General features: G+C 38.6%; 3 protein-coding genes across 7 annotated transcripts in view; 2 read left to right on the top strand and 1 right to left on the bottom strand.

The window, feature by feature from the left end:
• Window positions 1–6,043, top strand: part of GFM2 (GTP dependent ribosome recycling factor mitochondrial 2) — a 17,551-nt gene extending 11,508 nt beyond the window's left edge. For all 3 annotated transcript variants that reach the window (XM_086866729.1, XM_086866730.1, XM_086866731.1), the window contains 8 exons: window positions 49–148; window positions 679–868; window positions 2,044–2,120; window positions 2,635–2,773; window positions 2,902–3,087; window positions 4,493–4,608; window positions 4,847–5,029; window positions 5,560–6,043. In XM_086866729.1, coding sequence (XP_086722855.1) covers window positions 49–148; window positions 679–868; window positions 2,044–2,120; window positions 2,635–2,773; window positions 2,902–3,087; window positions 4,493–4,608; window positions 4,847–5,029; window positions 5,560–5,688 — 1,120 coding nt within the window. In that variant the 3' untranslated portion in view covers window positions 5,689–6,043. The remainder of the gene's footprint in view (window positions 1–48; window positions 149–678; window positions 869–2,043; window positions 2,121–2,634; window positions 2,774–2,901; window positions 3,088–4,492; window positions 4,609–4,846; window positions 5,030–5,559) is intronic.
• HEXB (hexosaminidase subunit beta) lies at window positions 5,320–23,810 on the bottom strand. 3 transcript variants are annotated; one of them, XM_086866741.1, is made up of 15 exons: window positions 23,379–23,807; window positions 23,129–23,286; window positions 19,695–19,760; window positions 18,879–18,925; window positions 18,563–18,673; window positions 15,919–16,020; window positions 14,264–14,393; window positions 13,396–13,576; window positions 12,323–12,409; window positions 11,663–11,735; window positions 10,849–11,023; window positions 9,928–10,018; window positions 9,594–9,698; window positions 6,697–6,803; window positions 5,320–5,918 (listed from the first exon to the last, which is right to left on the bottom strand). In XM_086866741.1, the coding sequence occupies exons 1-14, from the start codon at window positions 23,663–23,665 to the stop codon at window positions 6,740–6,742; spliced, it is 1,677 nt and encodes a 558-aa protein (XP_086722867.1). In that variant the 5' UTR covers window positions 23,666–23,807; the 3' UTR covers window positions 5,320–5,918; window positions 6,697–6,739. The 3 variants fall into 3 exon arrangements, 2 of the variants coding, with proteins under 2 accessions (XP_086722867.1, XP_086722866.1); XR_015280027.1 differs by lacking the exon at window positions 5,320–5,918 and having other exon boundaries at window positions 6,613–7,717; window positions 8,018–9,698; XM_086866740.1 differs by lacking the exon at window positions 5,320–5,918 and having other exon boundaries at window positions 6,613–6,803; window positions 23,379–23,810.
• The window catches only part of ENC1 (ectodermal-neural cortex 1), a 41,432-nt gene continuing 40,712 nt past the window's right edge, over window positions 23,094–23,813 (top strand). The window contains exon 1 of the mRNA XM_023943477.2: window positions 23,094–23,813. The gene's annotated coding sequence lies outside the window, so the exon portion shown is untranslated.

Below are 23,813 nucleotides of genomic sequence, written 5' to 3'. Positions count from 1 at the left end.
ATTGGAATGCCTGTTAAAGTACTGAGTAACAAAGAATTTAATTTTCAGAGAGAGAATGAGCCGGCTGCTCCTGCCTTTTGCTGATCAGCAAATTGAAATACCGTCACTAATGCCTGGCAACATTGCCTTGACTGTTGGGTTAAAACAGGTAATGAAAAATACTTATACTGTAAAGGAGCTTGTTTCACGGGTTTGCTTTCTGCTTCTATGATACTGTATCTCAGATCTGTTCTTCATTATGGTGATATATATAAACTTGCTTTATTTGAAGTACATTTAGATATACTTCCTCCAAAATTAAATACCACAGTGTGCAAATACCAGTAATTGACTCGGAAACTGCAGTGCTGATTGGAAAGGACTGAAAGCTAAAGTTGTATGTTAGGGTTTGAGCTTGTATTAATACTGTAACTTTTAAAATACAGTGTAATGTCACAGAGACCTCCTGTGGGGAAGGGGAATGATGTTCCAAATCAGTTACCCAAAAACAAGTTTCAAGTTCAAATAAATGTGTTTCATGCTTCTTCTGTTAGTTTAATAATTTGTTACTGACTGAACAGGCTGCATGAATCTCATTTGCAGAGATTTTCTAAAATGTGTCCAGCTTTGGCATACATTTTGAGTTTGGGGATTTTGGTTGGTTTTTTTTTTCACATCACTTCCTGTGTTGATCTGTAGAGTGCCACTGGAGATACCATAGTGTCATCAAAGGCTTCGGCTGTCGCTGCAGCACGCCGAGCTGGAAGGGATGCTGGGGAAAAGAAGAGGTCTGTGAGTGGTGTAGACAGTCTTCTGCTGGCAGGTGTTGAGATCCCTGAGCCTGTCTTCTTCTGTACCATTGAACCTCCTTCAATGGCCAGACAGCAAGGTACATTGCAGCCACCTAGCTGGATGAGTGAGTTGCACAAACCTAATGGCCAGTGATCTAGTGGTTCTTTCTGGTGTTTTTTATACTGATGGTATACTTCAGATCATGATTGTCCATATCCTTGACTATTACAGTGTCAAGCAGTAGTGGTATGACTTTCCTAGTTTTTGTGTCTAGAAAAGTAGTAGTTCTTCATTCACAAGTAGAGGGATGGAGGCACCCATTCTGAACTGCAATTACAGTGGTGGGCTGTACATAGTGGCCTGAATGCCAATAACCTTGAAATGTGGCTTTTTCTTTTTCTTTTTTTTTTTTTTTTCAGTTGGCACTCACAGTTTTACTCTATGAAGTCTTTATATACCAAGACTTCTCTGTGTCTAGTTAGGGTTCATCCTTACAATCCTGTAATCTTACTGTCTTTCCAAACAGTACCCTTACCAGACAGCTTGGTAATTCAACTCTTTTTGGAAATACTCTTTAAATTCTGTATCTTTGTTCTAACAAAGCTTGAGCTTGTTTGGGGGTGAAGAGGAGGAGGGATAAGTACCAATGTACTGTGACAGAATGGAGTAAGGTAGAAAATGTGTCTGCAGGCTGAGCCACTGGGTTATAAGGTGTTACTGGTTTTGTGGTGCTTGGATGTTTTCGTTTGCTTTTGTTTGTTTGCTTTTGTTGCTTTTTTTCTCCCACAAAGACTGTAAAGTATGATTAATGCAGTCTCAGCTCTTGGTTCATCATTCTGCTGCTTTCCTCAGCAGTTAAGATAATGGAGAACCAGAAAAAAACCCAAAACCCTGTATAAAAAACTGTGCACATTTTCATTTGGACCATTTCATGTCAAACTCATCTTGAAATATTTAAGTAAATCAGTTCGTATTTTCCTTATCAGTTATTCACTGACTTCATAAATTATTTGTAGGTTTGTCTTTCTTCATAGAAGCACACAATATCTGAAAATAGTATGTATCATAATTAAATTAGTTAACTGTAGCACAGTTAATTTTTGGGATAAAATCAGAAGTTGCTGGTTACTTGTAATTTGAGCTGACTTTGCCAAAATTTATGCTCCTCTAGGATCTTTTTGATTGTTTTTAGGAAAGTGATATTTAGGCACTTACTCTGATCTTCAAATTATTAAATAAACTTCAGATATAATGTTTTATATTTCTGTACAGACTTGGATAATGCATTGAGTTGCCTTCAGCGTGAAGATCCAAGTTTAAAAGTTAAGCCAGATCCTGACACAGGACAAGTAAGATGAATCTTGTATTGCTTGTCTATAACTATTATTTTAGAACATCATGACTGCACTTTAGTTAGTTCATCTGCATATTGAGATTTTCTTTAATAAAAAGGACTCTCTGAATGTTCCTATGATACATGTACAAGGTTCTGTGTATGAAACTAAAATGGAGTCTTGCGCACTTGTGCTTTACAGAACGGAGGACGTCACCCCATGCTCTGCATGTTTTTGACAATTCTGTATTTAAAAAGGTTTGAATTACTTAGTTTTTAAGGTTAGGTAAGATTATCTTTTTTATGGTAAGCATAGCACTGGTAACAACTCTCTCACTTAAATGGTGCTTATGTCAGATGTCTTAAAGCAGTGTATTTCTGTAGAGTCCTTAGAATTTGAAGTATTATGTTAGAATTAGAAGCATTTGTTCTTACAAATTAAAAGCATGCAAGTCCTTGCCTAAAGAATTTGTATTAAAACCTGAGTTTTGCATGTTTTTCCACTTCCCTCTTAATTATCTTCTCACCAGACTATCCTCTGTGGCATGGGAGAACTACACATAGAAATCATTCATGACCGAATCAAACGTGAATATGGAATTGAGACTTATTTGGGACCTCTTCAAATAGCATACCGAGAAACCATCTTAAATGCAGCCCAAGCTATAGGTAAAATGAGTGAAAGGAAGGAACATCTTATTTTCAAGCTACAAGCTTTTGTAGCTTGATTTACTTTAAGCAATACATGAGTAACTTTCAGATGATTTTTATGTATTATTTTTTCCCTCCCCCCACAGATATATTGGACAAAACAGTAGGTGATAAACGACACTGTGTAACTGCAGAGGTAGAGGTGAGGCCCAGGTCAGGAGAAGGAGCAACAACAAAACCCATCATCAGCTATGCTGAGAATGTCAGTGAAGTACTGCCGAAAGAACTCCAAGGAGCTGTAGAAAATGGAATCACAAATTCATGCATTCAAGGTAAAGGAAATGCTCTGTCAGCTATACTGGTACAATATTTTTGTAAGAGGCAATTTTCTAGAAGGAAAAGCTGCTTGGTAGCTTGAAAACTAAAAGATAGTACATACACATGTGACTAACATATATGTAAGGTGCAGCATGTCTTCAAATACAAAAATTGCCAAACACCTTTTTCTCTATGCCAGGAATAGAAGTCAGTGTGTCTTTGGTTTGCTTTTAAGGTTGATGTCTTCTCAGTCACTCAACAGTGAGCTTGGAGTTCTTTTGGTTTATTTTTTAATCTGGTATAAGGGATAAGGCATTTACTTTATGACATCATGTAAACCATAGTGATATAACAAAAATGGTTGCATAGGCTAGCATGTGTTACACTTCTATTACTGTTGCTAATGAATTTTTTTATTTTCAAGTATGTTAAATCCATGAGTTTTCAGTAAAAAGCTTTACCTAATTGCAAAGTGCATGTTTGCTAAAGGACTAAAAGTATCCTTGACTTTTGATTAAAAACAAGAAGTCTTAAGTAACTTGTGGGCAGAAAAGTGCCTTACAGTAAAATCAATAGGTAGTGGATTAACAAAGGAGAATTTCCCTTTCAGAACCAGCATGAAGTGATTTTTCAAAGTAGTTTTGTGGAATTTGAAAGCATCTCCCATCTTTGGCTGTGGAATCTCTTAGCCATGTGCTTTCTTTATGCTTCTTGAAGAAACATCAGAACTGTGCTGTCTCTAGCCTAAAATTGATGCCATTAAGCGCCTTAAAAAAATAAACGTGTTCTCTGTTAAAAAAAAGTTATGTTTTTTTCCTCAGATGTGGTTCAGGCCTCACATTTAGTCTAACACAGTTTGGTCTGTTTGAGAGTCCTGTGTTGGAGGGAGATAATCTGCCTAGGACACTAATTTATCCTTTATGAAAGTGAGTTAGCCTTGGAGTTTTGGTTATGTGTTAGCATCAGGCATTGCTGTGATTATATTGTGGTCAGAAGGAAAATACAGAAAATATTCTGGCTTCTGGTTAAACAAAAGTTCTCCCTACTTTTTCAAATGATGTCTTGTTCAAGAGACTAGTTTTAGATAATAAAATGTACCTAAAAATAACTTTTTGGTAATGGCTGTCTGGATGAGTACATTCAGGAGCTTCAGGTTCTGAAAATGATCTGTGCTTTAGATAAAGAGAGTGAGAAAGTATGTGTCTGCATTCCTTTGTCACTTTTGGCAAAGTTAGATAATGACAAAACCTCAAAATGAGGAAAAGTAGCCAGATGGGGGAAGGACAGGGAAGGAAAGAGCAAAGTGAGAAACTTCAAGTTAATTCTGAAAAATTTTTGCATGCGTCTTAGTATTCTGAAAAACAAATATTTGTTTTGTTTTTATTTCAATTTTTATCTCTTCTCTATGGCGCTGCCCAGGACCTCTGTTGGGATTCCCAGTTCAAGATATAGATGTGACTGTGCAATCATTGACAGTGCACCCGGACACCTCGCACACAATGGTATCAGCCTGTGTCTCCCGTTGCATGCAAAAGGTACAGTAAAACTGTAAGCTGCTGTTAACATGGTAGCATGATAGGCTGTTGGGAAAACATATGTGTATCAATATCTGGACATTGTTCCTCTTTGTATGCCCTTGAAATGCCTTTGCTGTGAAATTTATAGCTTTTGCAAGTGGAGAGTTTAAGTGTGCTTCAGTGATTTAAGTACTTACGTCAATTTAGAAAGACCCCATAAGAGTACATCAGCATAACTTCCTTCCTTTCCATGTAGGCTTTGAAAAAAGCTGGTATACAAATACTGGAGCCCCTGATGAACCTAGAAATCACAGTAAGTGAAGATCATCTCAGTGCAGCACTTGCTGATCTTGCACAGAGGAGAGGTAATATTCAGGAAATCCAGTCCCGTCAAGATAACAGAGTTGTGGTCGCTGCTGTTCCACTAGCAGAAATGATGGTATGTGATTACCTTACCAATGGTAAAATTCATCTTTTTTATATTCTTTAAAATATTTGGCTTCATTTAACTTTTCCTTTTGCCATGGATAAGTAAATTTAGAATGGATTTTTAAAATTGCATTTTAATTATTGAAGGTTGGAAGTGCCCGCAAATTGAGTAGCTTTTTTATGCCCAATTCAGATTATTAAACCAGCATGTGTTCAGCTGTTAAGTTAGATAAGTAGTAAATACTACTAAAATACTACTAAAATAGATTTTATGGAGAACAAAAAAAGTTTTACAATAGGTTTTACAGGGAATAAAAAAAGATTTTATTGACTCATGCATGTATTGCAATTCTAATACAGTAATATTGGAAAGTTAACTTACTAGTATACTAGTGTAGTATATATAGTATAGTATAGTTGCTATACACTAGTGTATTTCTGACACTCCTTTTCTCTCTCTCTGTGGTCTAAGCAGCTTCTATGCTAACTTATTTTCCCGTTATCCTAACTTGAGTGATGTGTGTTCTCCATTTTTTTCAGGGCTACTCAACAGTTTTGCGTTCTCTAACATCAGGCTCAGCAACCTTCACATTGGAGCTTGCCAGTTATAAAGCTCTAAGCAGTCAAGAGCAAAGTGCACTTCTTCAGAGGAGGATGGGAACTCTCTAGGGACAATGTTTTCTATCCTCCTGTTAAATATTTTCGTATGTACGCCAGTGTGTTCATCTGGCACCAACTGGTGATGGCAAATAATGAGTTAGCAGCTGTACGAACAGACTGCTTTTAACTGTCCAGGGAAGAAGCTTCAAGAGACTCAGCTCTGCTGGCATAACCTTGTGATTGCAAAGCAGGGATGCAACCACAAGTTGTCGCGTTGCAAATTCTTATCTTGCGGGCATCTGAAATGAGAAGTGATGCAAATCGTTTTCATAGAAATGAGCATTAAGTCCATCTTAATGTGTCACTGGGACTGTTCTCCTAATCTAGTAAATAAAATTTGTGAAATTTCTATCTATCACTGAAATAACTTTACAGTTTCGGCATTCTGTATCTTGATTTGTTTTCAGCTGTATGAAAGGACATGGTTAATAAGCACTACACTGTACAAATTACTCGTGTTAGTTCTACTGGTAAAAACCAGGTATAAACCAGAGTTCAGGACTGGGTGTAATTTCTACCTGAGTTTAGCAAGTGAAACAGATACTTCTGCAAATCAAGTAAGAGCTGTGCAAAAAAGAAAAATACAAGAAAGGTGGTTTTTCCATGACAGTAATTCTTACCTGCCACCCTGCACTAGGTTGAGAAAGGGTTAGTTTGTTTGTTTACCTTTAGAAATTAGTGAATTAATCTGTAACGGTTCTGATTTGCTATGGGTTGCAATTATGTGGTGTCCTAAAAAAGTGGCAAGTGATACCTTGAAATAAAAAAGATAGTTTGCTTCTAATTTAAATAGTATCTTAGCTATATTCTTCAACCTCAGTGAAAGAAAATTAGTGACTGGAATTAGTAACTCTATGGTATCAAGTTGCATGACTTCACAGTGAAGAATCCCTATTTCTGAAAGGTTAAAAACAATCATTTTTACTCCAACAAGGCTGTCAAATAATTTTATTTTATTTTCAAAGTGAAAATTTTAAGTCTTGATTCAGATACAAAACCACATGTACATATTCATACCCCAGAGGCACTTCAGGCTGTTCACAAGAAGTCATTGCAGCAGTTATGGCCCTCTTGCTTCATGGGCGCAGTATCCAACAAATACTGGCTCAGCTGCTATGCCACGGCTGTTAAAATAAAGCGGAATGGGTATGACTGTAATCAAACAACTGGCTGCTTGTGCAGGCAGGAAGACAGATACTGGCAATCTATTTTAATAACTATATAAACAAAACTACTCCCAAGAAACAACAGCCAGCCTATTTAGGGAGTGAAAAAGGCCCTATTCTACTTTTGATTGTACTTTAGATTGAAACTGTTTCAATCAGAGGCACCAAGCTATTAGCAGACACCTTGTAAAGCTTAAATTCAGGGGCTAGTTCTTTTTGATGTTCCGCAAAATCTATTGCTTTTATTAAAAAGAAGTCATAAGAAAGGCAAATATAAATCAACTGACATTTACACATTCTCCCATCTCCCAACATCAGTGTTTCCTTCATATGCAGCTCTAGTTCCATAATTTTCATTATTTCAGGGGGAGGAGTCAGAGTTTCTTTCAGCTGATACTATCAAATTATTCTGTTCTCATGTGGCATTAAAAACTGTGGCTTATGATGGTGCAGTAAGACAGCATGAAAACATGTTTCAGAGTTAAAGTAGTTGTAAACAACATTCTATTTCTCAAACATTTTAAGACATAGATACTTCCACTACTAATGTTTAAAAATGGTTCAGTGAAAGAAAGAAAGGAATAATAGTTTGCTGAATGATTGCTGCTGCTAAGCAAGACATACTCTCAGTAAAGACAAGGTTTGGTGTCTAGGTCTCTGGAATATATTTTTGTTTCATTTCTCCCATCACCATTTCTCTGCAATCTGGTCTGCTGTATCATAGAAGGAGCTGAGTTCAGTACCTACTGCATTCACAGTACTATTTCAAGAGCAGTGGCCTCACTCTTCAAAAGGCAGTTACTGTTCTTCCAGTGACTAAGCATATAGCTGTTAAACCTGCTTCCTATCCACTTTCCTTGCTCCCTGGTAACCTGCAGCAGAACAAGCCAGAGCTGTCATTTCTCTTGGAAAAGCCCCTTGCCCTGCTACAACTGCCACAATCTGTGCATATGTGATGAGTAAAAAAATTAGTAGGAACACAGTCCTTGCATATATGCTAAGACTACAGCAGCCTGATACCAAGTCAGCTCTTTGAGGAAGCCCCGTATACATGAAATGTGACAAAAGCAGCTCCATGTAATGTTCATTTCATCACTGGAAAGGGAATGGTTTCTCTAGTGTTTTCCTGGTTCAAAGCCTGTCTAAAAAGAATCATTTTCAGGACAACATACCTTTTTTATTAAGGTAGTTACTTTCTAACAGGAATTGTTCATCCTATGCCAGCAAAGCAGTTTTTCCTTAGACTATCTGCTGCTAAATATGTACAAGTACAGGGAGTAGTCCTTAGTCTGCCCCTGCATTCTGCATCTCTCATGCCAGCAGTAGCAGAGCAGCTGCTGTCATCTGGACCGGTTCCCTGTACAACAATACAAGTACCAGTGTTAAGGAAGAAGATGCAGATGCAACAGTGAAGTCAATCCAGGTCCAGGAATAGCATAGCTTAGTTCACTGTAGAACCCTAATCCTAGTGGCACAGCCACGGTACACTTAACTGTTCAGCTGTAGCAGTGTTTTCCTGAGCTCCACAAAGAGATGCACCAACCTGCTAAGTAATAGGATGGAAGTTTTAAAATCCCTTTAATCTTGCTTTTAACATGTATTTGTCGACTCTCTTAATGTATCTGTTTTTCTCATGACTGAGGGAGATATCACAATTTACATACAGCTATTTTCCTACATCATTATTTTAAATTAGTTTGAAATAACTCAGCTAAGTCAAAACTTTCAAGTCCTTCAGTCACTCTTGATTAAAGAGTGACAGTAAGCTAAACATATACTATATATTCTAAAGTGACTCCAATGGATAATCATGCTAAGACATCTTCATGTCTCACGAACATGAGGAAAGAGCTTGAGTTTCAAGTGCTGACTGTAACTGCTACTGTATCTACCTTGAACTACTACCACACAGAGTTGAGATTTTCAATGAGTTGTCATAAACTTATGTAGAGAAACAATATCGTATGTTTCATATATGATATGTTTCACTGCTTGCTGCAGTTCAACTATCCAGCTCTCTGACTGTATACTTCAAAACTGGAGTCAAACTTAGACTTAAAACCTAGAAGTCACTCATATCTCTGAATGTAAAACTGTGAATGTAAAAAAAAAAAAACATTAGCAATAACCAGTAACTTGTCTAGGTACATTTTAGGAAAGAACTGGGAGAAGAATATGTTATTACTACTGTAAACAAAGTCACTTTATAAATGAATTAAATTTGTCATGGACTGCTTATCCACCCCTCTCAGCCTCTAAAGTAAGGCAATACCTGAAAGAATAGCTTGCCCAAGTTCAACTCTCATGCAAACAGCTCCAGTAGATTACCTGCTGCAGTTCCTTAATTATTATTCATAATAAACAATAACACCACCTTTTTTTTTTTTTAGAAGTCTGCTTTTCCTTCTGTCAATGCATTCTTCCCACTTACCCTTTAATATAATTTTTGTCTGAAATAAGTCAATCACGGTGTTTTTCCTTTACAGGAAAGAAAATCACAGATGAGTCCTAGTGTTTCACTGAAAGGGAGTTCTGACCATTTTAGTTGCAAAACTGTCCAGAGCTCCTGTCTTAATGTATCTGTCTTCCTCTTCAGTGGCTACAAAACCAAATGGGCTTGCATTTACTGTCAGGTTAAACTGCTAGCTCTTTTCCCTTCATCTCCAGACCAGAAGTTCATGCCTGTACCTTTATTCCATTGGTTATAAAACCTGAGAACCAAGATACACTGTAGCTACTAAATCTTACCGGAGCATGCGGCATCGATGATTAGTTAGCCTTTTGTAGGCATCCTGCAAGTTGGTCACATTGCTGCTGCTCCAGAGTCTTTCCCCAACAGCACTTGCTCGAGGCCTGTAAAGGTATTCTTAGTTTTAGAGTAGGTATGGTCTATAGCCCAGAATGGATAATTATTTTTTTTAATACCAGGTCTAATATAATACTTTAATACCCAGAGGCATTAATTTGCATAGCTGCTTAGGTTCACCACAGAGCGCTGTTACCACCAGCATACAGTCCTGTGGGATTAATTAATGCTTCTTGTAGCTGTCTTTTTAAAATCTAATGATGAAGCAGTCCATACCATAATCTTGGTGTCAGGTTAGTTGCATCCACAAATTCCCCCCATAGGCAGGCTTCTCCACCTATTAAAAGTTTCTTCTGTTTTTCAGATCCTGAATTCAAAGCAGAAAGTCAGCATTTCTCTCCGTCCAGATGATGGACATATATCAACAGATATATAGATATATATATATATATCTAATATAGATGTATCTATAGAATATAGATATATTTATATTCAGTTGTTTTCATATAAAGTACCTATCCTGAGCAGTAACTTAAGTCTTGTTACTGAATGTGAGAACCACCAAGCATTTGCCCAGAGGAGACATTTCTCTGCTCTGTCAGAAAGATATACCTTTCATGCTTTGAAGAGATTCCTCTGTTTTTTGACATTTCTCAGGGATTTAAATGCTGATAAAAACTGTTCATTCTATCACATGCAGAACATTCCTTGAAAAAATTACTTAGTTGGGTATACTTAATGAGCTCTGAGAGCTTCCTTTCACAAAATGAAAGCCCCAAGCAAGTGTAAAAGACGTTTGTATCAACTTTAGATACGGGGAGATAACATGCCTTTTTCTCCACCAGTTTAACACTCATGAAGCTTGGGAATATAAATTCAGTGTCTGTCTACAAACAGCCATTTTGCACAACATTGCTCCTAAAGCATCTGCACACCTAGTCTGGCATTCTATCTTATGCAAATACCAGTATCAGACGCTTGAGGAAGGTAACACCTTTCCCTGTCTGAAGTGAAAGGCCCTTTTTTTTTTTAACATTTAAGTTTTCCAGAATTGTAGCTGACCATAATTCTTCTGATGATACTATAATCACAGTGATGGAATGGCCACTCTGAACAGCCGTATTTTTTCCATTTACACTGGACAATAAACCAAGGAGTGTCATGCACAGAACATGCATATAAAAAGAAGTAACAAACCAGAGAAGTTAAGTGGTTCAACACTGTAGTATTTCTTCCAGTCTTGCCCATAACTTATGTAGTCTAAGTACCAGGGTGCTGACAGGACAGCAGTGAACCCAGCTCCAGTGACACTGCTCAGTTCATGAGCATAGTTATTTGCCTTCCACACTTGAACTACAGTGTCTGGTTTCAGCTAGAAGAGAAAGAAGACAAAATAAACAAACTAACCAGCTTAACCCACAAACATTAATGGCAATCCTAATTGCTGTTATCAAGGAAAAGGATCATGAATTTCAAAACTCTGTTTTGTTTTGAAGAGGAACATTTTGGAAACTACCTTTCCCTCCCCTCCAAGTCTAAAGCTGATTAGCTCTTTGCTAATCACACCCAACTGGAGTGAAGCCTAGGTTATACTACAGACAGTTAATGCACTAAGCGGATTCCTACAAGCACCACGTATCTGACCAGCTCTTAAAAGCCGAGCATTTGGTGTTATTAGACCAGACTCACAGTTACATGAGAAAAAAAACTGGAAGAAAACGCATAGAAACTTCTCTACCTTTTACTCTGATGCTTTAAAGCATATTATACTAACTGTGTTCACCTTTAAAAAGCACTTCAATGCTGGTGTCCCTGTTTTACCTATTACATATTCAATAAGTAGTAATTTCAAGGGATTGAAATTACTCACAGCTGGAGAGACTTGCTAATGTCAGTAGTTTTGCTTTAACTCTTAAGAGACAAGGCCAGATCTACTTAATAGTCTGCTTTGGAAGCCTCACACAATATTCTGCTGTTGTGCAAGAGTACCTTACTTATTTTCCCATCTTACCTGCGCTTTGTGATCAAACACTTCTTGCCAGACCATTTGTCCTTTGTTGTAGGAGGAAACAATGTCCAAAATGCTAGGATTTAGAAATAAGATCAGGTTTGTGAACTTCAATGAGATAAGTACAAGCACTCAAAGTAGAGCAACATTTCCTACCGCAAGGCACATCAGATTGTTCCCACCACTACACAGGGGACCAAGAAAAAGCAGGTTGTTCTGGTTTCGGCCTTCAGTGCTCTGTCTTGCAGAGCATGTTCTACCATGTAGAACAATGTGCACATGCATTAACACAAACTGATGTCCAAAACTACCAGCAACTCATTTAGTCACAGGGTGACTAAATCCATGTTATTTAAGGAAAGAAATCCCACCAAAAACTTCTGCACCCTGTGTGCTGACATTACTGCAGAAACCTAGTTTAAGATACTCAATAGATTAACTCTATGTGTAAAACTGGCCTACATATCCATGCTGTGTCCCAAGTTTTAAAGCTATGAACTTCAGACCTGGTATTTTAAAATGAAGTGGATAGTCACAAATATTAATTATATTTAATTTTTCAAGATAATGTAGATATTAATTTAGCTTCCATATCTGCACCTCAATGCCACCCTCAAATAATGGCTGTGAAAAACTGAGCAAGAATTAAAAAAACCAACATACTTCTGAACATAGTAAGATTCCAGTTTAGCATAGTCAGTGCCAAAACCTCGCTTCTTCATGAACTCTTTCACTTCAGGGTTAGATTTCCTTAAATAATAACAAGAAAATAAGTTTAAAAAAAATTTTTGTTATGTTTTAAACTGGATTTCCTAATCATTTCTACTTATCCACAGCACATTGATGCCTTAGGCATGCCACAGACTGGAACACACTGCAAGCAACATCTAACATGACTTAGATATTTTGAAAGGGTTTCATCCTGATTTGAAATAAAGCCAATGGACCTAATTCTCTAGTAAATCTGCTGGAGTCTGTTCTGAAGTGGTCCCTGGCAGGCTGCCTCAAACTCGTAAGAGCTTTGGGGCTCCTGGCATCTCAGCAATTTGTGCCAAGGTTATCAGCAGTCTGAGAACTCAACAATTTTGTGTTTCTACCACATAAAACAAACCAGCATTTTTGTGTTAAAGCATTTGTCGGAAGTTTTCCTTCTCAATAAAAATTAAATCATGTCCTGAGTTCGGATTTGATCTTTAAAGAGAATGTAGAAATACTAGTTAGATCAATTGCAATACTCATCAAAATGCTCCAAGTTCTTTATTATTAGTTAGGCTCTTCAGCAGAGAGACTCCAAAATATTCAACATCCACAACTGAATTAATACATGCTGTACTTCTAATACAAACACACATGAATCTGGTAGTTCTTACTGTTACCAGATTTTCTAGTGGGCAGAACTCAATGTGAACATCTACTTTAACACAGATCATTTAAATGTTGATTTTCTTACCTAGTACTTTTCTAACATACTAATTCTCTCTTCTGCCAGGGTAATTTTTCAAAAAGAAATCCTTTAGAATAACTGAATGTTTATGAAACTATGAGTCAAAGCAAAATTCTGCACATCAGTTGCTTTTTGAGGCTCACAAATGATCTGCCTGTAAATAGTTACAGAGGTAGGAGTGGAGATCTTTCACTTATGCAGTGAAAACTCTTATGCAACTGGGTTCCATAATTGATGGAGGTGAACAAGTTTAGGAGGCACTAGATATTTGTTCCTTGAGTTGTCACCATACCAACAATTGAAGTCCACTTCATCTCCTCCCAAATGAATGAATTCATCTGGAAATACATTGCTGATCTCTTTAAAGAACTTAGTCATGAAGTCGTAAGTTGTATTCCAAACGGGATTTACAGGTCCAAAGGACCCAGTTGGCTGTCCTCCACTGTAACAAGGAGTGAGAAGATCTTTTTGACCTAATAAAAACATTAATAGATGATATTCAGCTTCATGTTGCTATGCTAACTTTGCTAGCAGGAAGAAGCAGTTAGCCATATTAAAAAAGTAAATACTCATGACCTGAGTGCTCACTTATTTTAAGTATAATCATATAGAGGTAGGATGAAGTAAGACAACTTGTAAAAGGTTAAAGAACCCTCTAAGTGGCAGTCAGGACTTTGACTTTCAGATCTATGATTTAACACACACTAATATATGCAACATGGCACAATACCTGCAAATCAGTATTTGGATAACTACTTGAACAAAAAAAAAAAAAAAGCTTTAATAAATATCATTCAGATGGAAGCCAGTTAGAAGGCCAAACATAATGAGTGTGCTTCAGAGGCTTTTTTTCTCTTTTTATTACTCTGCTTTTCTAACACATAAGTCAGTGTGAGGTACATAGCTCAAGGCAGAATGAAGCCTAAAGCAAAATGTATCTGTCCCCTTGCACACACACACCTAGCATAGAACATGTCAACTTTCTTCATTAGTTTTATTTCCTGTAACCTGTAAAGGTCATGACATCACTTTGTTCCTCTTCCTTACCTCTTATCAAGGGTGCTCCAAAGCACTTTATTGGTTACTTCTTAAAAGCTTAACTTGCTTGCTACTACTTACCACCATCTCTTAATAATGAATACTTTCTTTCTTGGGCATACCTTTTCCCCAGGACTGTGTGTGTCCTGGCGTATCAAACTCCGGGATAACTCTGATGCCTCTTAACCGGGCATACTCAATCACCAGACGGACATCAGTAGGAGCATAGATGAGGTTAGAAGAGTATGCCCCCTGTAAAATATTCACATTTAGAGACAACACATTATATCAGCAGATGATAAAATTTGGATGGAAGACTTAGGCTGGAGAGCAGTTTTACAAGTTGGCTGTGGTTTATCAACTGCATGGACAGAACTTTTCACTTAACTTGTGGAGAGGAAAAAAACAACAGACTCACAGCACTGAGACAGATCTCCTTGAGGAGACCTTCCTCTCCTCCTTAGTGCACAGTTATTGAAGAACACACAAAGCTAGTTTCTTTTCCTTCAAAATTCTGAAGATATGGTTTTTAATTCTTCTGTACAGAGGCAAGTTATTTTTGCCCATTAGCTCTGAAACACAACATGCAACACTAATGGAAAAATTCTACCAAGTCAGAAAGAACTTCCAACATTTCTGCTTCTAGGCTTTGATACAGGGACCAGCTTAGCATTAGGACATGTTTCTTTTGTGACACTAAATTTGAGCGTAATTCCACTCCCACACAGCCAACAAATGTGACAATGACCCAGACGACCACAGTTTGGTGAAACAGATGCTTGCCAAATAGCCAAACTACACAAGAATACATCATGACTCTTCATGATTAATAGCACCTTAAGCTTCTGTTTATCTGAAAATGGTTTCCAAAGCTAACTTACTCAAAAAAGGAAACAGTAGACAAGAAGCCTTTCAAAGAGAACCTTGTTGAGACAAAGATCATCTCCATCTCTCTAGCTGTCAGTAGGATTAACAACAGAACTCTACTAGAGTTTGCCTTTACTAGACAAAATCTGATCACACTATGCAACATCTACAATTTTTGAATTATAAAATTCTTCATAGCATCTGCTCAAGCACTGCCAACAAAATTTTCATGGGGGTCAGATTCTAGCAAGCATTTTAAAACAGAATCACAAATCTTAGGCTTAGTCTACTTAACTATTCTTAACTACTTAACTGCATTTGATTTGGCTCCTACTGTACAGTGACTGAGCAAGAACCTCATGATGGCTCTCACTAATGTAACAAAGACTACTATGTGTCTAGAAATAAAGAGACACATTCCAGTGTATTTGTTTCTCGGATCTCTTACAGACATGGTGTGTTTTGTAAAGCTAACTAGGTGTCAGATAGGGCAAAATTACTATTGCAGTGGTTATTTCCTGCCAAAAGCTGGCAGGAAAATCTTGTACATTTGTTTGAGTGGCAGAAGTCTACCAGTTAAAGAAACCCATCAAGAGAAATCCAAGCAATGTTACTGTTATTTGCATACCATTAGTGTTCAAAAGCCTGCAAACACTGAGGATCATTCAGAAAATGTGCACAGAAGAGTAAAGGTGGTCATTTACCATGTACCCAAAAGAAGACTTAAAAATGGTCCCCACAGAAACTCAGGCAGGCTCCAAAATGTGGATTTGCTGGTTACTGGTCCCATGGTACTGTTTTACAATCAGCCAAAGCAGATGTACTCAAGCATTGGTAAACTACATTTTATTTTCATGAAATATTTGCCAGAATTCTGCCCTTCCACCCTGCTCCAATGATGTTCACTCACCTTATCACTTAATTCAGGGAAATAAATGCTCTGGTAAGGGAAGGACTGATCATCTACTATATGCCAGTGGAGAACATTGAACTTATTAAAAGCCATGGCATCCTGTAACAAATAATGCAACAGTCTAGTTAAACACTTCATTCTCATAGAAAGTCTATGCAAAAAGTGGTCTTATCCCAGCATATGATGCTTAGAGCAACAACTAAAAAAGAAAAAAACCTCAACCAAACCAAACTACCAACCAAAACCCATCAGTCCCCCCCCAGCAAACCAAAAAAGCATTCTCTTTCACTAAAGCCTAGTAAACACGCTAACTGCTCCACCCCTCTGCAATTTGTTTTCACCACTGCTGTCAACAAACTCTTGATCTGACCCCCATTCTACCAGCCTGTGTAGTATGAACTGCTATGAACACTTACCATTTTTTTCTACTTCAGAACACATACCCTGAGATTAGCTCAGGCGCTTACAGCATGGCGCTACTAACACCAAGGTGGCAGGTTTGACCTCCATGTGGGCCATTCACTTAAGATTTGGACTTGATGATCATTGTGCGTCCCTTTCAACAAAGATGGTTCTGTGGGTAATTCTCTATGCACCATCAGCTGTTTCAGCTTATAGAAAAGCTTATACTTCTATAACTAAACACCTTGGACTTGGAAACAGAACAGCATGAAAATTTCCTACTACATTGTACGTCCCTTGTCACTAGTGACTTCTGCAGAATCCACTTCAAATGCATGCAAAATAAACCATGCATTTTCCCTACAAAAGACAGTGTTTCTTTTGCTTTCATTCATAACAGTGTCAGCCCTTCCCTTTTTTTTTTGGTCTTGAAGATAATCAAGATCAATATTAACACACTTATTTTAGAATTATGACTCCAGTTGGACAGTTAGACACATACCTCGAGTTATGCTGGCTTGTTAGTCACTAGAAGGGTGTGCTGTGAGCAGACCAAATAAGTGTTTACATCGCTCATGATTGACTGCAACACAGGTGCTCCCAATTCTTTGCCACAATACAATTGTTTCCACCACCCACTCTTCCCATTCTTTTCTTACCTAGGTGTATTTAAAGAGGTGATAAAATCTCTTCAGAAACTCCTACCAAATACAAAGGAAGATTCATATCTTGTCCATTCCCCAAATTTATGTCATCTGTTTCATGACACTGCAGAAGTTTTAATTGCTCTCTCTTCATGCCTTTATAAAAAATACCATCCTTCTACATAGAAAATTACATCTGTGGACCTTCATAGGTTCAATAGTTCAGCTATTCCTTCCTCAAGGACAAATGCCCTTCCTGGAAATACAGTGCAGCAGTTGAACACAAACACAAAATGTACTTTAACTGCTGCCCTAAGTATCTAATCATCACATGTCAGAGAAGAGATTACTGACGCTTTTTATCAGTCTGGATGCACGCAGGCACAGAGGTGGGAGGAAAAGCATACTTGTTCTTATACCAGCAAACAGCATGAAATGTAGCTTTGATAATGTATCGGAGACAGACATGCAATTTAAAGAAAAAAAGTAGAATAGCAGCAGTTACAGAAACACAAACACAGTTAGAAATGCAAGTCTCTTTGGATATCTCTTTCAGACAAGACAAAAAATAGTGACACAAATATTTGAGACTTTGAAGAACCCTCTTTCGCAAATGCTACACGAGCATAACCTGCTGAACAGGCACTGACCTTGAATGTGAAAACAAGTGGTAAATACCAAAAGGACAAGTTCTGAGCGTAATTCAAGGATTACCTCAGAAATTAAAGACTGTTTTTATCTGCACTCTTTCTGCCTATCTCTAACATGTTTTTCCAAGTTCTGCAACATGCTGGGGAAATTTTGAATATTATTTCATCTTGAAGAAGCAAGACAGAGACAACACAGAAAACTGCCTGTTCTTCCACTTCAACCAACTAAATAATCACACCTACAATGACATAAAAAAAAAAAAAAAAAAAAAAGGAAAGGGGAGTGCAAAACAGTAAAAACCTCAGCTTTGGCTGTTAAGCTTATACAAATCACCTTTCCATCAGGGCTGGAGGACATTAATTCTTAGTGTGCTCACTTAAGCTTTTTGGAGGTGGTTTTGTTTGGTTTTATTGGTTAGTCTGGGCTTATTTTTCAGTAGCTTTCAGTGAACATTTTGAATTTTCTTCCTTGCTCTATAGTACTTAATTACTGGCTTGCACTAAGCAGCCTAAGGAAGGACTCCCAAAGCCTGCTGCTGGACTACCAAAGTCTGCTCCAAAAGACTGGAGTTTTCCTGAAATCACTGTCACTGAGGCTAGAATTCGCAAGGTATCCCTTGTACTGCTTGATGACAGTCAGATGTCTCAAAACATGCTTCCAAGAAGTAACACATAAGCTGGTTTAAGCGTCACAAAACACAGAGAATCCAAGGTACCACAAACACCAGTCTCCTTTACAGATTCAATAATCACTGTGTCTGCCTACTTGATTTCTCTCCAGTCTATGTTCAGACCTTTGCTTATCAAAGTTCACTCTGTCCTTTTGAAGTCAGACAGAGGAGATGGGTTCTTCTTTCATATCTGCTCCAGTTGCTACCTACTTCAGGGACCAAAATACAACAACAAAAAGCCTTCATTATTAATGATACAAAACTGCCTACTTACCAGGTTTGTAAGAATAGATTTCAATGGTAAATAATGCCTTGAAGTATCTAATAAGACTCCTCTATGAGCAAATCTTGGGAAGTCATTGATTTCAGATTCATTGACAAGAAACTATGAGAACAAGATTTAAAAATTAGAATTTTTTTTTATTTTGATACTTATAATTTCAAACAGGAAACACTTTTTCTTATTCAGAAAATGATTCTTGGAAATATGTAATAAACTGAAATGTTGCTGAATGAAACAGGTAGATCTGTTCTTTCTAGAAAAGCACACAGTTATCTGGACAGTGGATTTACCTAATAGCCATACTTACACTTCCATAGTCATCTTCATGAACCAACTGGCTGAAGGTTTCCAAACCTGGGAAAATATCCGAGAAAGGGATCTCAATTACAACCCAGTACTTGCCCTTAAAATTTTAGTTAAACAGCACCATAACCATTTACAGGCATTCACATAGCCAGAAATAATGCTTTGTGGCTGAGTTTCTTTCTCTTTAGCACAGTTCCCTTAATTGCTCAAGCATCACCATTTAAAAAATTCTGGAAAAAAACATTCAAATTCTCTATTTTGCAGATACTGAATACTTGTGCTACTGTTCAGCTGCAGCAGATTAATTCCCAAATAGTAAGAAAGTTACTGTGAGCAAGGTGGGAATTTCTGGTCTTGTACATCTATTCCTGTAATTTCTGGAACTGGTGAAGTTTCTAATTCAGCATCAAAAATCTGTTGATTTATAGGTAGCTAATATACAGACTTAGAATTCCAGTAAGAATAGCAGACTTAAAAGATTGTTATTATTCTTTGCGATGTATTCAGCACATCCACTTTATAGGTGCAGTCAGAAAATAATCTGTTCACACTGTAGTTTAGAAAGCTTTTTGCTTGACCTGGCTTATTTCGGGCACAGCCAGAATGTACTCACAGTGTGCCCACTGGATCTGAGATGCTGAGCATCTGGACCAAGGGTCTAAATCATACACATCTGAGTATCCTTCTGGCCTTACTAAGCTTACTTCCAATGAAGTACTGAATGAGGACAAGACTCAGATGTCAGCTAGTTCTTGGTCTGCCATGAAATTTGCAAAAAGCCTAAACGAATAGCTCAATGTGAAAAACATCAGCTTACCTCTTAAAGCACCCCATACCTCAGAAGCTTTCAATACAGCCACAGGCTCAGTTACAGTTAAGTGGTCTAAAGAAAAGAAAAATAACGCTTACTCATCAAGAATGAATTAATTGACAGGGCAATACCAAAAAGCATTAAAAATATTCTTCAAGTGAGAAGAATCCCTCACACATTTCCCTTTGTGTATTAAATTCCAACCAATCCTGCTTTAAATGGTGATAGCATGCAATTATTTTTCATCTATGTTTTCCTATAAAAGCTGTTCAGAGAGTCAACAGCTAATCAGAAAGAAGATAAAAGAAGTAAGGTACTTAATAAGGGCAACGTTAAAATATTGTACATGAGCCAAAATTCCAGCAAAGTTTAATACAATTGACTTAAAACAGACTGTATTTTTCCATTTAAGACATATGTGATAAGGTTTGGGTGACTAAGCCAAACCAATTCATAAATTCTCCTTTTACCTTCCTTTTATATAGTTTATGGTTACATGTGTTTTTTAGAGATATAATTTGTCATATATTGTCAAGTGCTTACTATTAAGGTCTTAATACAAAGAAAAAAAATTACAAATCAAAATATACAATCACAGAATATGCTGAGCTGGAAGGGATGCATCAGGATCATTGAGTCCAACGCTTGGACAAGACACCCCCAAGAGTCACACCATGTGCCTAAAAGCATTATTCAAATGCCTCTTGAACTCTGTCAGGTTTGTGCTGAGACCACTTCCCTGGGGAGCCTGTTCCAGTGCCCAACCACAGCCCAGGTAAAGAAACTTCTTGATGTCCAGCCTAAACCTTCCCTCACTCAGCTTCGTGCTGTTACCTCAAGTGCTGTCACTGGTCATGAGAGTGAAGAGATCAGGACCTGCCCCTCAGCTTCCACTCTTGAAGATACTGACCACAGTGGTGTCTCCCCTCAGTTTCCTCCAGACTGAACAGACCAAGTGACCTCAGCCCTTTTTCATACATCTTCCTCTCAAGGCCCTTCACCATCCTCATGGCCCTCCTTTGGACACTCCCCAATAGCTTCACACCTCTCTTATAGTGAGGCACCCAAAACTGCCCCCAGCACTCGATGTGAGGCCACCCCAACTCAGAGCAGAGCGGGACAATCCCCTCCACTGATGCTGTGAATGATGGGCTGATGCTGTGCCTGATGCACCAACAGGGTGCCAGGTCACCCTCTTGACCTGAGCACCCGTATGGGGGCAGTGAGATGAAGTACGGTAAGTAAAATGAAGAATGGTACCTGAAGGGATCCATAACAATCCTCCCTTAAGTTTGAGTACTGAAGTAAAGTACAAAGTACTAGTGAAAAAAATAGCTAAAATTATTTTGGTTTTGAATTTAAGGTGATTCAGTAGATTTTAGAGAAGAAACAAATATATTTAAAGTATTTTTTAAAATCACATACACATATATACACATCTATATAGATATCTCTATATATACACATCTATATTGATATATCTATATAGATATATAGGTCTATATAGATTTATCTTTATATATTTATATAGATATCTATATATAAAAATATATAGATTTATATTAGTATTCAAACATCAAAGCAATAATTGCACATCTGAAACAGAAGAGAAAAAAATCAAAAGTTTGAATAAGTATAATGACTTACTTCATCTGTGTTAGTATGAAAGAATGGTTGGCTACAATTTACACAGTTCAAACATTTATCTAAATTACCAAAGAACAGCTATCCATGCTAACCAAAGCACAGATTACACATACTGGAAGAAAGAGAATTTAGAAAACTACTGCAATCTTTGCAGGTAAACAGTAGGGAAAATGTGATAGATTGTCAAGGATTTATTTACAACACAGCAGGGTTTTCTTTTTTTCTGAAAAAAAGGTATCATACCTTAAATGAAGTTGGAAAATGTTACAATAAGCTACTTGAAACATTTTACACGAACAGTCAAGAACTCAGAAGGCAGGAGGGAAGATAACCTGCCCATTGATTACAAGTCCAATACTCTTGCTACAAGACACTCTTGCTACTAGTCCCTGATTGGTCCATACTGTCTTTATTAACGCGCCAGACCACCCAAATCAGCAAGTCGCTAATAACAGCATTTTTCAGAATCTGTACCCTTAAAAAGACAGCCCATTAAAAGCCAAAAAATTCAAACTTGCTTAAGTCTAGCAAGCTCAGCTTATTACATGAAGAAAACATGTTACTTGTAACAGAAAACTTATTTCTTGAAGCAGAAGGAAGAAACTGCTCTAAAGAATGCAACCTAAAAATCACGTGGTCTGACAGATTCCATGACATAAGACAAGAACCAGTTTAGATTAAAATCTAAAGTTCACAAACCAGTTCAAAGTTCAAATAATAATAAAGCTGCACAATAACCTGACTGGCAGAACAATGTTAAGAGTATTAGTATTTTTGCTGCTATATTTAATTTTCATTGAAATGTACTATAAGCTTGCACATAAAAACTGAACTCTTTGGCTGTATGTCCCAATAGGATTGAGTAAATTTAATATCAGCACATTCTGTCACAAGTCAGGTGGAATTAATACTGCTGCAGATGTATGACTTGAGATTAAAGGGATCTTTTTTCTAAGGATCTGTATCCTGGATACAAAACAACAGAAGATTATCTCGAAGCAGGCCTAGATTAACTGAATATGTAGATCTTTGTGTTAGCCACCCAAGACAAAAAACAGTATTATTGCTCAGTCTTATTTCTGTTAAGGAAATTCTCTGGCGATTAGCACTTAAGAGTACTTCTCCATGCTTGTGGACTTCATAAAGAAGCATAGAAAAATAAGTTAAATATAAACATGATTTTAAATCCTTTTTTGTATCTACAGGAAGTAGACTTATAGCACTGCAAGACGAATAACAAGTTCAACAAGCACTTTCTGGTTTTCCTGGAAAAACAGGAAATACCATGTATTACTCAGTGTAAGAAGCTTCAGTTCAAATGCAGTCATTTCTTAGGAGACCGGTAAGCAGTGACAGCCTTCACCCAATAAATATCCTGTACTGAAAGGGATAATCTCCTGACTGTGCACAGATCTCACCAAAGATAGCTGGCTATTGCACACTATGGTATCTCCGATTCCTAATGCTAGCTGCTATAAAGGACAGTAGCAGGTAGGCGAGTGAGCTGTACGACAGCTGAACTGCAAAAATCATAGGCGACAGGTGACGAGCTTCATGATTCACTGTGGGCTGAGATTTCCCATAGTATCAAGAGCAAGAATTATCTTCTGGTCGCCACTGTTGTGAAATGTTTTTGTGCACTTCTGAGAGCCCTTGCTTTCCAGTTCCTGAAAAAAACAGACCCAAAGCCCTGCTGACTTCTAGACCGGACACGTGATAGGAAAACAAGCGCTTAACGGTGCCGCCTAAGCCGGGGAAGGAGGAGCGCGGTGAGCGGCCGAGCGGGTACTCACAGGCCTCGCTGGAGGTGAGGTGCGGGTGCCTGTCACAGCCAGGGTCCCCCGCCTCGATCACCACCTGCAGCTGGAACAGCTCGGGCTCCGCTCGGGCAGCCAACGGCCTGCGGCCCCATGTCCGCCGCCGGGAATTCCCGAACATGTACTCGTAGTACCTGCGGGGAACCAGAGGCGCCGGCGGGGCCCTGAGGCAGCTGCTCCCGTCCCCGGGCCGCCGCTGCAGCACCCCGGCCCCGCCGACGCTCACCTGCGGAAGGCATCCTGCAGCAGCCCGCAGTCCGGCCCCGCCGAGGAGCCGGCGCCATGCACCAGCTGGAAGCGGCTGGGCGCTAGCTGCAGCTGGCGAGGGTACGTGCGGACCCACTGCGGCAGCGGCCACAGCGAGTCCTCGGGGACGGCATCTGCCGCCAGCTCCCAGCCGGTCGGCTCAGCCTCGGTCCGCGGGGCGCCGTGTCGGAGGCTGGTGCTCACTAGCACGGCGGGGAGCACGACGAGCCCCAGCAGCAACCCAGCCAGACCCATTACCCTACCCATAGTGGGGCAGCTGCCTCAGCCCGCCCGTTCCACTCACAGGGCAGCCCGGCTCCGCCTCCGGCGTCACGGAGTCGGTCAGGGCGGGCTCGGGAGCTTGAGTGCCCGCCCGCGGCACCGCCCGGTGGCCCCTCGGCGGGAGTGCGGCAGG

Source organism: Cyanistes caeruleus, chromosome Z (genome assembly GCF_971803275.1).
Source record: "Cyanistes caeruleus chromosome Z, bCyaCae1.hap1.1, whole genome shotgun sequence".
In the NCBI taxonomy this organism is placed as follows: domain Eukaryota; kingdom Metazoa; phylum Chordata; class Aves; order Passeriformes; family Paridae; genus Cyanistes; species Cyanistes caeruleus.
The sequence above is the reverse complement of the archived record's forward strand: the minus strand, read 5'-3'. Positions and strand labels throughout refer to the sequence as shown.

Excerpts from the sequence above, each read along its gene's own strand:
- HEXB (XM_086866740.1), bottom strand. The coding sequence starts at position 23,665 with ATGGGTAGGGTAATGGGTCTGGCTGGGTTGCTGCTGGGGCTCGTCGTG. Across the intron at positions 11,024-11,662 it reads TGTTTGATCACAAAGCGCAG|CTGAAACCAGACACTGTAGT; the intron begins GTAAGATGGGAA and ends TTTCTCTTCTAG. Across the intron at positions 10,019-10,848 it reads TGAACCACTTAACTTCTCTG|GATCTGAAAAACAGAAGAAA; the intron begins GTTTGTTACTTC and ends CTTTGAATTCAG.